The sequence below is a fragment of the Neopsephotus bourkii genome, unplaced genomic scaffold (genome assembly GCF_033783945.1).
Source record: "Neopsephotus bourkii isolate Nb327-2 ecotype Australia unplaced genomic scaffold, CSIRO-AGI_Nbou_v1 NB_795, whole genome shotgun sequence".
Lineage (NCBI taxonomy): Eukaryota > Metazoa > Chordata > Aves > Psittaciformes > Psittacidae > Neopsephotus > Neopsephotus bourkii.
Window position 1 is genome coordinate 2,020,388 of NW_026901291.1, and position 15,282 is coordinate 2,035,669.

Here is a 15,282-nt window from a genome sequence, read left to right on the forward strand (position 1 = left end):
GCCCAAGTGGACATATTCATAAACCAAGATAAGCAGGATTTGTATCAGTCTGCAGTTCTGATTCCAAAATATTTCAGTGTCTCAGTTACCCACCTACTAGGGGTCTATGAATAACAAGTCTTCTCCTTGTAGTAAGAAGCCACTCAGATTGTGGGTTTTGTAAGACAGTGCCTCTATTTCTTTAACTATTTCCGTAAATGAAAGAGAACAAGAAGAATGTAGGTAACATACAGCATCACAAACTAGGTGTAATCTCATTAATGCACATTAAAGAACTGGAAATTACACAACATACCTATAGTCCAGAAATGCACAGTAAAGATGAACTCTGTTACTCTTATTTAGTGCTTGGCTGTATTGTCGGGGAGTCTGCAAAAAGGAAAATATAAACACTGAAAGAATATTTAAGGAATACATTTTGCTATTCAACTACTTTAAATTTTCATTGCTATAACAACTTCCATAGACTTTTCTAGATTAATACACCAGAACTGAAAGCAAATTTTGTCAGTCTTTTCAGCTTTACCGTAAACACCAAACATGTAAAGGCTGCTATTCAGTCTTAATTTTACACACTGGGATTAAACTCACATCACGTTGAGCGAGAAGTCTGCATCCCGTTTAAGTAAACAGCAAACCAGGATTATTTATTGTGTATAAGCACAAATGTATGTGTTAATTTTTACAGGACTAGGACATTATTCTTCAGCATGTACTTGGCTTTGTTGGGTTTGTTTTCACTGGGTAATAAAAATCTCACATTTTAGGATTAAAAGCACTGAAATGTGTGTTGCAATGACCAAATGACAGACATTTTCTTTCACAATACTGATTATTTTAAAACATACAATCAAACTGAAAGAGCAATGCCATAATTCAAGATTTTATTTTAACACACCATAGCATTATAATTGACATCGTTTCTATCTTCCATAAACAGATTTAGCCACTATGCAATCTCCTCATTCAGGAAGCTCCGATACCCCATTTTCCACTCTGTCACAACACTTGCATGACAGAATAATTGAAATAATACTGGAGTGAAGTAATAGTTTGTTATAGACAAAAACATGCAAACTAGAGGATTTCCAGGATGTGTTCAACCCTTTCTACTACATAAATCCCCAAAGTCCGCATTATGTTAGACCCTTAAGGCAACTTTTTAATTACAAAAGTCTTCAACATAAACTAATCACTGGTGAATTAATAGCCCTCAGATTACTGCAGCATAATTCTGCTGTCAAGATGAAAGATAACCAAGTACTGCTTTCCTTGTTACAGAGAAGGAAGGCAAGAAAACCCACGGCTAATCATGCTGAAACTCAACCAAGTACAGGAAGTCCCTGGTGCAATTTTCCTTTTCTCTCACAAGTCCAGCGAGTGTCAGGTACAAGGTAGCACAGTTGCCTCCTTACTCGTGATAATAAAACGTTTCTGCCTAACCCAGGACATTCACACATTCATACTGGATTTCCACACACTTCAAGTAGCTATGCTATAGATAAGGCCATTTACTACTTCTTAACTCACATCTCTGGATAACATAAATGGAATTTTCTTATCTGCTTGAGCAACAACCCCAGACAAACTTTCTAGCTCCTTGACTCACCCTGTTTTTCCTAAGACTTCATCACAGAAACAGCTGAGACTGCAGCTTTGCGGAGAGGAAAGAAGCAGCAGAGCTCTGTGGAGAGGAAAGACTGCCACTCATCTGCCATGGGTCTCTATTTTCCCTTTGACTCTTTAACATCTTTTAGCTTTTTTTCCCCATGAGTGGAGCAAAGCAAATGGTAAAACTCACACTCTCCCAGGTGTGCCACACTGGGAACTCATAATGGACAAGATTCACACCCCTCATCACCAAGAAATATCTCACTGATATAACCCCCAAGAAAGTTCCTGTCACTTTCTTTCCAGCTGTGGTGAGAGAGATGTAGTGAAACGAAGTATATGAGGTTAACTAACACAGAACAGTCCTTCCTCCCTGAAAGCCCTTCCCCATCTCTGAGTGCCCTGTAAAGGCCCCATGCAAGGCTTCAGGATCAGGCGTGTATCTTCCCTGCTATATCCATCAATTCTGAACTTCCTTTCAGAAAGTGCCCACCACAAGTCTCACCTTTAACAACAGCAGTGGTCCTGCACATCTTCCAAATCACAAACCATCTATGAAATAGGAGTGTTTCTGTCTGAAAGTTTCTGTGTTTCAGAAACTGCTTCCTTCCCTTAACTCCATCTCTTGCTGCTCAGTGTATTCTTGAAGAGCACTAGTTCAAAAACAGCAGAAGACCAATGATCCATAACCCACAACTGGAAAACTGCCTTCTGCAACTTCAGTTAATTTTGGAGTTTTGTTGGCAGAGTTCATTCTGCTTTACCAGCAGCAAGGTATGTAGCATAATGTTTGCCCATTATGCTGTATAATGTCATGTCTATAGCTTTCTTGAACTAAGCAATTGAAAGAATCTATAGTCAGTTTGTATTACAAATTACTTCATGTCTGTGACAGACGAATAGTGGCTAAAAAAAAAGTAAGAGAGGAAGATCTGCTGTAATAACAGCTGTCATTTCTGATTTGTAAGATATCTCTCCATAAATCTTGATTCTTAATACACTAAATGGAAAGGGCATCGGAGGGTCAGGTTGGAAGAAGACAAAGTACTTCGCTTGCGTATCATTTTACACAAATAAATCCCAGATGTATGTTTTAACCTCTATTAAGTCTCTCTGGCAAAGGACAAATTATTATTTTTCTCCATCTTTACACACAGATGTCACTCATTAGACAAAGGACTACACTAAGTGAGGCTACACGGTCTCTGAGCTGTCCAGAATTGTGTGCATAACCACATGGAAAAAGGATACATAAACAATAGTTTACAAGAAAGGTTCTTACTAATTTGCCTATTTACTTCTTTTAAAGAATATCTCCCATGTTTTTACACAGACAACATAAGGCTCACAGGGCTTTTCAGTGTCACTTATAATAACTCCATAAAAAACCTGCTCGTCTTCTCAGACTCCATTAAAGTTCTGCAACAAAACCGTCATTAGAACAGAAAGCCCCCAAACATACAAGAAACTGGCTAAAATGAAGAATAAACCCACTCTGGTCTTCAACAACTCTACTTCGAATTACTCTAATCTATGAAAAAATGAACTGACTGTACCTCAATACTGCACTGCTTATGTTAAACTGTGTGTGACAGCTTTTATGTGACTTGGATCCTGCAGCACTGAGGATATTGATTTAATGACACTGATAACAGAAAGCTTAATATACAAGTAAGCTTTTACTCCAAAAGATTAAAGTCACTTGAATGTTTATAAAAGCATACGAAAGGACGGTTTATGCAGCTTTCAGTAGTCTGCAGAGGGAGAGCAGCAGCATGTTAAGTAAGCCAGGATCTGTGCATTAACTCTCCCTCATCTCTTGTCTTTCTGTCAGTCCTCCTGCATAGAGACGGGAACATGCAGCTTCTTCAAACAAGAATTATGTTAAAAGAGAAACAGAGCAAAGCGTGTGTCTGTCTGATGAAGCAGGTATCCTGAGGAAGGACTGCCTCTGTTTACATCATAGCTGTTCAGCATCCCTAAAACTAACCACTGACTCTCACTACATTAGTCAGAGTTACAAGCAAACCACAGAACCTCACTGTATCTGTTGAGAGCATACAGAGGATATATGTGGATGGGGACACAGCACTACTTACATGCTGGGAACTAGGCACAAGGCCACTGCTAGTTGGTGAAGAGGCCAAAAAAAAGGGGGTGGGGGGCTAAAAGGACTGCTGGAAACCCTCAGGAAAAGCTAGTTGCAGGAAATGTCATGAACACAACTGCAGGAGAACAACAGTCAGCCAGCTGCTGCTGGGAAGGCTTGCCAAGGAAGAGAGGCCAAGCAGAGGGTGGGGTGAAGCTTTGTCAGATTATCTTATTTCTCCACCCCTGACTTTAAAAAGCAAATATTTAGCTACAGAGTGGTGGCCACCAAGGGAGGAGGGTGTGCACCTTCTCATTCAACATGCATTTTTCTCCAACGCAAAGAAGGAAATACTGGAGGGTCAGATCTGCCACTGATCTACACTCAGTACTTCCAAGCCAACTGTATTGGGTGTTGGACCTCCTCTTAACCAAAGCAGTTGATAATTCACCCAATTCAATTAAATTTGGATGTCTACAAAATAAAGCATTTTGTCGAATTCAGAGATTTTGAAGCTTCTCCAAATCTCCTCAACCCCCCAAAATACCATGGATTATTTTGAAGGTGGCAAGAAAAGGCTTGAAGACAAGCAAGCCTCTTGCCAGTATGCTTGTGCCTTCTGTGTAGTTCACAGGCCCACTGAAATACTCTTACAGATTTAGGAATCAAAAGCACTTTTGATTCTGGTATATGGATCAAATTAGAGACTAAAATTACTCTTCTAATTTAGAGCCTTTCTGCCCTCACAGTGATATCCTGACTCTTAGCATAATCTATCTAAGGCCATACAGTTTATTGACTTTCCACCTTTTACAATCTACTTCTAATTACTTAGAAAATTAAAACTTTAATGTACATCCATCTACTCAGTTCCCTGGAAAAAAGACAAGAAAAGAAAGAAAGAAAAGAAAAAGAAGGAATCATCACCTATTTCTATATGAACTGTATTGGCTGTTTTCTGCCAAGCTGTGGGAAAACTGCATTGCAACAGACCTTGAGCTCAGATCACCCAACTATTTTAATGTAGAGTCTTTTTGACTGATTCACCCCAACATGTAATTAGTCTGAGTAATGAAAAAAATGTTATAAATTGTACAAAAAAAGACTTTAGCTTGTGAATAGGGAAATATACTGTACTATGAATAAAAGCCATTGAATGTATTTCTTGATGGTACAATCATACAGTTAAGAAAAAAAAAAACCCACAGAAAATCCCCTGATACCACAAAGGTGGGAGACTGAAAGAGAGCAGCGTAAAGGAAAAAAAAACCAACAAAAAACAGAGAAATATCAGAGACTATAAAGGCATCCGAAATTACAAAAGTTTGCCATATGTAATTGAATATGGATTGGGTTTGATCCTTCCTTTGCCTGAGGTTAAAAATAGTCACTGTATCAATTTCCTGTAAAAATACTGTTAATCAATGCTACACCAATAGCCCTCCCCAGTTCTCAGACTTCTCCATTTAACAGCTGCTCTATTGGGCAAGCAGTGTGAGAACAAAAAAAGAAATGAAGAGCAACAGACTGAAAAATCTCCTGGCTGCTCTAGCAGAGAGCATTTTTCTGGAAAGAGAGAGAAAGGAGGAGGGAATGGATGAGGAAATTGTCCTGGTAGCTTTTTTTAATTTTTTTTTAATTATTGTGCATAGCAAAACGAATTGATCACTTCTGAATGTGTGCAGCATCACAAGATCTTGCTATTTTTCTTAGACCAGCAAGTCCACATCCTTTTAAATAAAAATGCCATCCTCTTAACAGGATCCCATCTTCCTTATGGCAGTGAACAAGAGGCTTCATCCAGCCGCTGCCAAGACATTACCTGATCACTTGCAGATCTCAGTGTAGACTGTCAGGCACTGTGCATCTGTAAAACAGTTACTTATGACCTACAGAAAGTCAAACTTTTACTTGGTGTTCATCTTTCTTCAGCCTGAATCTTTGATCTACTTCAGGTTACTTGCTTGTAACACAGGTAGGCTTCATGGCAAGCTAGGGCAGTGACTGCTGAGTACACCCTTAAGTGCAATGTCATTACAGCATTAAAAGAGTAATAGCTCTTCTCTCTGGTTTTGGGTCCTAAACAGCAGAGAAGTTGCCCCCCCCCCCCCCAAAAAAAAAAACCTGCTTGAAAAAAGCTGTAATTTTGGCATTGGAAACAGACTGCAACCTTTGAGTTAAAATTGTAACCTCCCTAAACGCACATACACAGCTCCCAAATGGCTCTTCTTTAATTTTACAGCTAAAAACGTTCCACCCTAACACAGAAGTTACATTCATGTAGATCCCTCAGGCACTTAGCACAGCATCAGTGTATCAGTGTTGAGGCCTATACTCAGGAATTTCTGAGTACAAAGTACCTTGCTCAGCTGCACTAAGCCATGTAACCTCTATGGACTATGCTTTCACATATTTCTCAAAGATCTAAAATATGTAACACTATATTTGTTTCATTTTCCTTTCTCTTTGGCCTGGCTGCATATGGGCATGATGAGTGTTTTGTATGTTTTTGTAAACCCTGGGCAGTGACAAGTATTTGCACGCCAAATTCTTTCAGCTTGGAAGCCAAAACTATTTAAGATACAGTGTAAAACAAAGCCAAACTCCCACTGACTGCAATCCAGATTAATAATACTCAGCATATTGTTGTAAATCACAGTAATAAACGGAAAGCACAGAAAGGTTGAAAAATAGCCACAGGAAGAAAAGCTCATTTTCATCAGAGATGCATGGAGCTGATTTCAATGGAAGGCATGCACAGACAGAAACTCTAGGATAAGGACCTTGGAAATTCAATTTGGGCAGCAACCAAGTTACATTCGTAAATATTTGATGGGTAAAATTTTTAAGTGCCAGTCAGTGAGAAACAGGTCCCTGCATAGTAGTCTTTCCTTATGTGAGCACTAATAAACACAGGTTGAACTGATGATCTGCATGAAAAGCTGCCGTAATGCTTAACTGAGAAAGTTCTGTTCCAAAGAATGAGAAAGTGAAAATATTACTATTTTTCTCTACAAACAGTCCCATTTAAGTAATTAGCGATACATCAGTCAGATGGTTTTGATATGTCCTTAAACAGTTATACCTATGTGTAAGAGAAAAAATTATATGTACACAGACAGCCCTCTAGATCTGCACATAATTTCAACACTTAAGGATGAACTCAAGGTGCCAGTGTTGAAGCAGTTACTCATTGTGTAAAAGACCTTATTTTGGTTTGAATATAATGCGAAGCCCTGCAAAGCAGCTTTTCTGCTTTTCCTGTCTCCCCTCCCATCCAGAACACACTTAGATCTAACAGAACTTCACATCGGACAGAAGAAGAAACCCAGCTTGCTTATGAGGGTTCAAAAATTAGTTTGTCAGACTAGCAAATAAAGGAAATCTATCGCTGTCGTGGAGGCTGCAGAGAGGCCATAAACACCAAATCCCAGGGGGTTGCTTTCGGTCTTGTGTCTGTGCAAACCATTCACCATTGCAAAATTCCAGTCATATACACTGCTAGAAGCTTAAAGGCCTTTCTGGACATATGAATGAAATACCATTTCAGCTCTTCCCCACCCTCCTTACAATCAGCATAAGAAAGTAGATCATGCTGATACAATTTCATGGTAACTTCCCAAAACTGCTTAGTGAAACAGATGACAGTGTCTTTTGTTAAAGTTTTGTTTCCTTTTGCTGTGCCTTTTTCTGCTATTTTGAATTATTATATTAAGAATGTATTGCTTTTCTAAAACAAGAAGCAGATGTTCCTTCTATACGCCCTTTCTTAATCTCCTCTGTTCTTCTTAACTCCTGTAAAAGTACTACTAAAGAAAAAAAACTGGTCTGATAGACACTGAAAAGACTGTTTAAAATGGACACCTTTTCTAATCCAACAGAACCATAATGAAAGAGGCAAACGAATCTTTCCTTATTCCCCCATTCACCTGTAGTATTTTGACACAGCAGAAATACCTCCCTTTGCCATACAAATATCCAGGCTCAAGGCAGAGCCCTGTAACAAGAAACAAAGTTCAGGTAATGACCAGAGTTGTGACAGGGACCAGAAGGTAGGCACAAAGCATAATCACTTAAAGGGATGCACAGAACAGAATCAGTTTTAAGAATACTTTTCCCATTAGGTAGTATTTCCACAATTCCTAGTTTCAAAAATATCATTTGGACTTTTCCTCCTGATGGCTTTTTCCTGTTTAAGAAAAGAAACATTTGCATCAGATGAGAACCATTCAAGACACTCAGATTTAACATTTAAACTGCAGTTGTGATTCTCAGGCCCCATGTTCCTGGTGCAGAAAGAATTTAAATCAGAAACATGAAATTGGGACAACTCAGCACTAGCTGAAAAGGAGTTGGGCACTAAGCCTGTTGTGCTGCGCTGCTCATGGAGGGGCAGCCCGTGGAGTCACCCATATCCCCAGCAAGACATGCCTGGGTTTTTGATAACTATATTTAACAAAGATGAAACCGAAACCCATAAAACAGAGGTTCAATGCCTACGAATAACATGCAACAGCAAGAAGTTGCACCATATTCAAAACCAACACAAAGCTACAAAACCCAACAGCAGCGGCGCATCTCACTGCACAGTTTTGGGTTTAGTTTTACATACTTCTTTGCCAAAACACAAATGAAGTCTGAATTAGCAAACATCTGTTTCCTTTAAGACTAAAAATCATAATTGTAAGAGGAATCAATCAATATTCACTCATATTTATTATGAAAGAGGCTTTAGAGACTATTAAGACAATTTTCACACAAGAAGCAGCTAGGAGTTAGACCAAGATAGATTTCCAACTGAGGAATCAATATGTATTATGCTTTCTAAGTAGGCAAAAAGAAAAAGCACAAAGATGTCCTAATTTCGCTGCACAAAGACCAAACAAAGTGTGTGTACTTATTTTTGAAGAGCACAAGGACTTCAACAGCCTGGAGCAGTGAAACATTAAAATTTCATGTACTCTGCATGATAATAACAGAAATAAATGGGAATAATACATTTACTTTCTTCATAAAGACTTTCATGCCCTGCATTTCACCTCCAAGGACAGATTTAACTTCTGGGAATGGTTAATTTGGGGAATCTGAGAATGCAAGATGCCCAATATGGCCAAAATTCACCTATGAAACACTGTGGAAATAGGAATATGGCAAGGCAGTGAGGGCTGCTGGTCCCAGGGAAGGTCCTTTGGGAGCCCCGTAAAGCCAGTGAGCTGTTACCCAGGGCTCCTGCATAAGCAAGGGCTTTAGCAACCCTTGCTGAGGAGAATTAGAGGTGACAGCAAAGCAGCAAGAGCTAAGTGAGCACTCAAGGAGCAAAGTCTTCAAGGCACAGGCACAAAAATCCTTTTGTTTTGTGTGCACATAGCAGGTAACTTGGTGGAACTCTGGTTTATGACATAGATAGGCTAATATGAATAAAACTCCTGTACTCCTGAAGGAAAATACCAGCTTCTTCAGCTGTCAAAAGACCCTTTGTCAGATACTCAGTTTGTTCATCATCCAATATCTGAAGGGGGCCTATAGGGATGCTGGGGTGGGACTCTTCATTAGGGACTGTAGTGATAGGACAAGGGGTGATGGGTTAAAACTTAAACAGGGAAAGTTTAGATTGGATATAAAGAGGAAATTCTTTCCTGTGAGGGTGGTGAGGCACTGGAATGGGTTGCCCAAGGAGGTTGTGAATGCTCCATCCCTGGCAGTGTTCAAGACCCGGGCCTTGGGTGAGATGGTTTTGTGCAAGGTGTCCCTGCCCTGGCAGGGGGGTTGGAACTTGATGATCTTAAGATCCTTTCCAACCCAAGCTATTCTGTGATTCTATGATTTTATATATTTGTAGTTATCTTTGCTAACATTTCTTTCAAAACAAAGGACCATGTTTTAAAGGATGTTTTGAAGACAAGATTTAATGAAAGATTTAGGAGGAGTTTTAACAGTTCATGTCAGAAGCAGAGTATCAGGCTTAATGGTAAAAATATTTACCACAGTACGTTTGTTGCTAATATTTTTACCTAGGACAGGATTTATACGTTAGCATTTTCCATTCTCATTAAAACCCTGGCTATGGAAATACTGCCTCTGAAAAGCACTGCCTCGCATTCTTTGTGAATTATATGTGGCAGCTTTTGTTTTACATTGACCCTTTCAGCTCTTACATCCCTTGACTAGCTGCTAATCATCATTTATCCTTTCCTTGACTCCGCTAATCTCCGGGGAGCGGGTGGGACAGGCAGTCAATGGAAGCAATGGAGTATAAATAATGACAGAGTACAATAAACATTCCAGTTGCAATGCCACATCTCATGACAAAGACTTTCAGGAAGATACAGTGCACAGGCCTTCTACGATAAGGCTGTTGTAATCAAACTGGAAAATATTGCAAAAACCTTATGATTGCTTAAGGCCAAGATTTTCAGCCCCACTAGGTGAGATAAAGGGAACATTTATTCTGTGTAATCAAAAAAATCACTTGGATTCAGGCCATTTGGTTTTATTCCCAAATTCACTTTCCCCATGTGACTTTTCACAGGTTCTTTCCTGTCTATATGTTTTGTTTCACGTTCATTACCCTACCTATTTGATCTGTAAGGTCTCAGACTAAAATATGACTCTTGTATCTTGTTATGCTGTGCACGGTGGGAATCCAGCTAAAGCCTACAGAGAACAGCGTAGAAGCCCGTGTTCATACACAACCTAATACTGTGGTATTTTAGATAACATCATGGATCATCTGAATGCCTCTTTAAGCACCCAGTGAATCCAGGGGCTTTCTTCCCCTGACTTCCCTCTCCCCAAACTCCAGGAGAGGAAGATAACATGCCCACTGCTTCCTTGTTCTAGTTCCGGCAAACAGAGCTAGAGTGAAAATGATGTGAAACAAAGAAAACTAACCCCCACAAAAATGCTAGTATTCTATCACATTAATAAGCTACCAATGCTGTCTTAAGCAATACAACCAATGAATGAGACAAGGAAACCAAGGCAAGGGAGACAGACAGGAGCAGAACTGCTCTGTTCAGAATCAACCCAGATCTGCACCCAACTGGCTCTAAAGTTAATCCTCATCTTGAGGCAAAAACACTCTTCTGTAATGCGTCTTGAGCAGCAGGGAGATGCAACACCCCCTCTTGCAGGTGTCTATTTCTTAGACCTTAACAACCTATTAAGATCATATTGTCTTGACTAGATCTTTCTAGGATTAAGCTCACAGATTTCCATTGCCTTTCTCCCCTGCCCCCTTTTGATTGTGGAAAAACCCCCCTTCTCAAGAACATTAACATTTTTCTTCTGATATGAACCTTTTCTTCCATTCCTGAATATTTGCCAAACATGAACTTTTAGTCTGTTGCATGAATGGGGATGAAATTCACATAACTATTTAGTTTACTGTCATTTTTCATTCACAGGAAGTGTCAGAGTGCCAGAACTGTTTAATTTGTGCATCAGCCACATCCAAAGAATTGAGAACCAGTCTGGAATTAGGCCTGGTCCATTAACTCCAGCTACAGAGTTGAGTAATATGAGACTAAGCCATTGAGTTCAGTTTTTAGATGAGAAAATGGAAGTTAGTGGAGCTTTGTGTATGTCTCCAGACATAACGCAGATAGAGATATTGTTGCTGATACAGCAGTGACAGAAAAATAGCCAACTGTTATTTAAGGCAGGGCCCCTGGCTCTGCTATGGCTATTAGTGCTGCGCAAGAACAGTGTCAAGGCAGCCACCCTCCTCCAACACTTCTGGAGCACCAGGCAGCCTTGGCTGGCAGAAGGGGCTGACAGTCTGGGGCAAGCTGCTCTGCCAGCCTGCCAGCACACTATTGAGACTGCACATATGATACATAGGCAGCTTCAAGGCTGTGCTTTTAGAAGCATAATAAATACAGCACTCCTGAGAAGCTGGAGCTCTGAATTTTCTGTACATGGGTTTTTTTTCAAGACAACCAGGATAAAAGTTTCAAAGAAGCGGTTCATTCAACCTTTCAGTCTTTCACCGCTTTCCACATGACACCAGGTTTTCCTCTTTTTCCTCAGCTAAAAGTTTACACTAAAATTCAACCAAAAGGTTTGCGTGCAGCTGTACAAAACAGCTGTCAAAGCAAACCCAAAGCACACTGCAGCACACTCAGGAAGAGAGGAACAAGCAGCCCGATAAGGTATTGCTGCCTGCTGGCTGGTTCATCTGACCATATCATAAAGTGCTACATAAACACATCTTCTGCCATAAATTTAAATACCTCCATAATTACTCAGCTTACAGTTTGCGCTGTTTGTCTGGAGCTCAGTTTTTCCATGTGATTCCTGAAATCAGCAATAGGTCCCTCTGGAAACTGATCTAATGGTCTGAGGAATGCAGCTACGGCCATTAGAGCTTTGCAAAATCTCCAAAGTCGCCTGTCAATGACTTAGTACAACATTTAAAATGGGCAAAGAATGAGGGATCCTATGTTCTCCCTTCAATGGAAATGCTGCTACACCCCCCTCCTTCCTCCTTCTTGCACTTCACTGAAATGTCACTGTGTGGTAATCTGGATTTTTAAACATCTTGAGAAGATGCAGTGTCTAGTAGTTAAGCAACATACCAGTGTGCCACACTCCAGTAAGTTCCTGTGACACAGGCACCCTATTGGCATCTTTTCTTGTTTTTTAAATAAAACATACTAAATAAATAGGGGAAATGCTTTTAGAGCTAACAAAACTTTAATGATACACAAACAGAATTGGCTGGCTGCACAATTCAAATTACCAGGATAACTGTCTACAAATTAAGAAAAATTACAACCCCAAACCCAAAAGCCTTAAGCAAACTGCTGTATGACAACAGTTTTATAGGGTCAGAGGCACCCCATTCTCTTCCCGCTGAACCTAACAGGGAAACTCCCAGTGACTTCAGGGAGTGCAGAGCACAATACTCCTGTTCCGCCATGACCATGTCATTGAAAAGAAAGATGGTCCAGTTTTAGGAACACAGCGTCTCAGAACATTACAGCAACTATTCCAGTGTCATCTGAGTGCTAGTTTGGGATGCTTTATGCCATGGAGATTTCTTTCTTTTACTAAACATGTTATTTTTGGAAACATTCTTGCTAGTGTTCATGGGAATATGTCCAATGGGGCAACACTTCCAATTAAGACCTCCTTTTTAGTGTTTATAAATACTTTAATAAGTGGATAATAGGCTTAAAAATAAATGTATTTTTAAATAAACAGATGATGGCTAACCTGTCACAGAGTGATACACGGTCCAAATAAGTCAAGAGATTCCTTCCAACCACTACTTATAAGTTAAGAACATTTAGTATCCTCATAACCAAGAATGACAGTTGCTGTGCTATCTGTCCCATGTCATTATCATCTACTGCTTATTTAGGAATACTTAACAAGCAGTTTGTTAAAAAAAAATGCAAAGTCATTTCTTACATAGATGAGAGGCTCTTTCACAAACTCTTGTGGCAAGTAATTCAGAATCAATTCTAAAAATGTAAAATAGGAGAAATAAGAAAAACAGCCTTTCCTGGAGATGTACTTAGATTCTGTTCATCCCAATAAGTTATCAGAGGCATCAATGTTATCACTGGAATTCTTGGACTGCCCTGTACACAAAATGCCTTCCTGCAGTTAATGGGAACATCACACAAGCACTCTCATAAAACTGTACCTTAAAGCTGCAATTTACGTAGTGGGAACACTGATCACCGGAGGTGATAGCCCATGTTGTGTCCGCTAATAAATCAGAACTTTAAAGCACCACAGTGAAACAGCCTTGCGCCTTAATAGAAAGGAAAGGAATATAATGTTCTAGTTTATGGCCAGTCTTTCATTATGGTCTCCTCATGCTCCACAGGCTCAAAAAGCCAGAGTCTGGGGAAGGAGACAGAAAAATGAGGATAAGAGGAAAGGGATAACACATATCCTTTTCTTCCTCTTGGACTCAGCCACGTGTACAAGTTTGTCATCTGTCTAAGAGTACTCCACCTTAAAGGAATTATAGAAAATACAACTTTCAAAAGTAGCAAAGCCCCATCTGAAACATTATTTACCTCCATGATTGTCACTCATGCCTCTTCAAACCGTGTAACACAACAATCAGCTACCTCTGGTGCTACCCAGTCCACATTAGGTGCATTTTAATTAAAAGGCACATAGTGGAGGGTAAAGAGTAGCTCAGGACTCTTCTAAGCACTTGCAGGAGGACTCCAATAATACAGCTAGGCCTCTTATTTCCTTCTTAGACAGCAATGATTCATTTTTTTTATTTCCCACCAGCAGAATACTGATCCAACCAGCCTTGTTTTGGAGTTTTGTTCCTACTTGTCTTCTCATTGTTTGCCCTGGCACTCTCCTAGTTCTTTCCACATTCAGCCTCAGAAGAGCAGCAGAATCAAAAGGCCAATGTCTCAGGTGAATCAGTACGTTTCAGGAATATATAACCTTTAATGTCTGATACCTGTTAAAAGCAGCCTTTAGCAATCTGGTCATTAAGGATGTTCAGTATGACCTTTTAATGCAAGGAGTTTTAATGCCATTTTATAAATGGACCTGTTGTCATTACGCTCCGCCTATATTGCACTGCACCTATACCAAGCTTCAGGGTGAGCACAGCTGTAACTTAAACTGAGCTGTAACATAAATCGACTAGTGGCTGCATATCCAACTCAACCTGCCTACAAAGTGATCATTGTTACAGAATTCATGGCTTGATCCCAAATACATTTAAACCAGCTACAGTCCTTCTTTGGATCTAAAGGAGTTTTGGATCATTGTCTCCATCAGAGGGCCAGCAAAATTCCTCATTAACACCCTCAGAGACTTCAGAATCTGCCAGATTTCATTACTGGAAAGTGCTGCCAGCCTAATAAGAGCTTTCCAGTACCAGAGCCCTTTAGAGCACAAACGTGGGCCCTGCTTCGAAAGCATGTTTTACTTGTTTTTGTTTTTCCAGGCTGCACTATTTTCTAGTATTTTGGTTTTAATTGATGCAGATACTGGTTGCCCTAATGCTTACAAATGTGAGCTGCTGTATGCAGAGAAATACTTGTGTGAGGGAAAATTCAGGACAGATAAACTATTGCTTCCCACTCCTTAATCTCTTCTATGGGTTCCAGCTGCATCCTCTTCACAAAAGTACCATCTACTTTTCTGTGAAGAGGAATTTGCAATATCAACCATCTGCACTGATTTTAGGCACTGCACATCACAGAAGAGAAACCTAAGATCTGATGCTGTATCACACGAAGTATCATAGCCCTTGAGTATCGTTCCCCTCGAGTCTCCCAAAGATAGGAAGGGGCTACTTGCATGGAAATTATGCACATCCGTTGGTCTGTACCACTGTAAGGATTTTCTTGCGTGCTGTTAGTAAAGATATTTAGGGGGTGCAACATAACCATCACAAGAACTTGCATGAGAAGACAAAAAGATAAAATACAAGTGAAGACATCTGAAGGTAAAATGCAAACAGGTGCACTGAGTAGCAATCCAGTGCACTAGTGATGGCTAGTAGATATAATCTGTCCTACAGATGCACGTCTTACCCTTGAAGAATCAAGGTTATTAAAATACTGTTTCTCCTTAAATCTACATGC

The 15,282-nt window shown here is 39.9% G+C and overlaps 1 protein-coding gene across 3 annotated transcripts in view; it reads right to left on the reverse strand.

Annotated features, from left to right (window-relative positions):
• Positions 1-15,282, reverse strand: part of ADGRD1 (adhesion G protein-coupled receptor D1) — a 142,273-nt gene that overhangs the window by 64,994 nt on the left and 61,997 nt on the right. For 2 of the 3 annotated variants that reach the window (XM_061355368.1, XM_061355371.1), the window contains one exon: positions 296-369. The exons of the other annotated variant lie outside the window; for it this stretch is intronic. In XM_061355368.1, the coding sequence (XP_061211352.1) occupies positions 296-369 (74 nt within the window). The remainder of the gene's footprint in view (positions 1-295; positions 370-15,282) is intronic. 3 annotated transcript variants of the gene reach the window in all.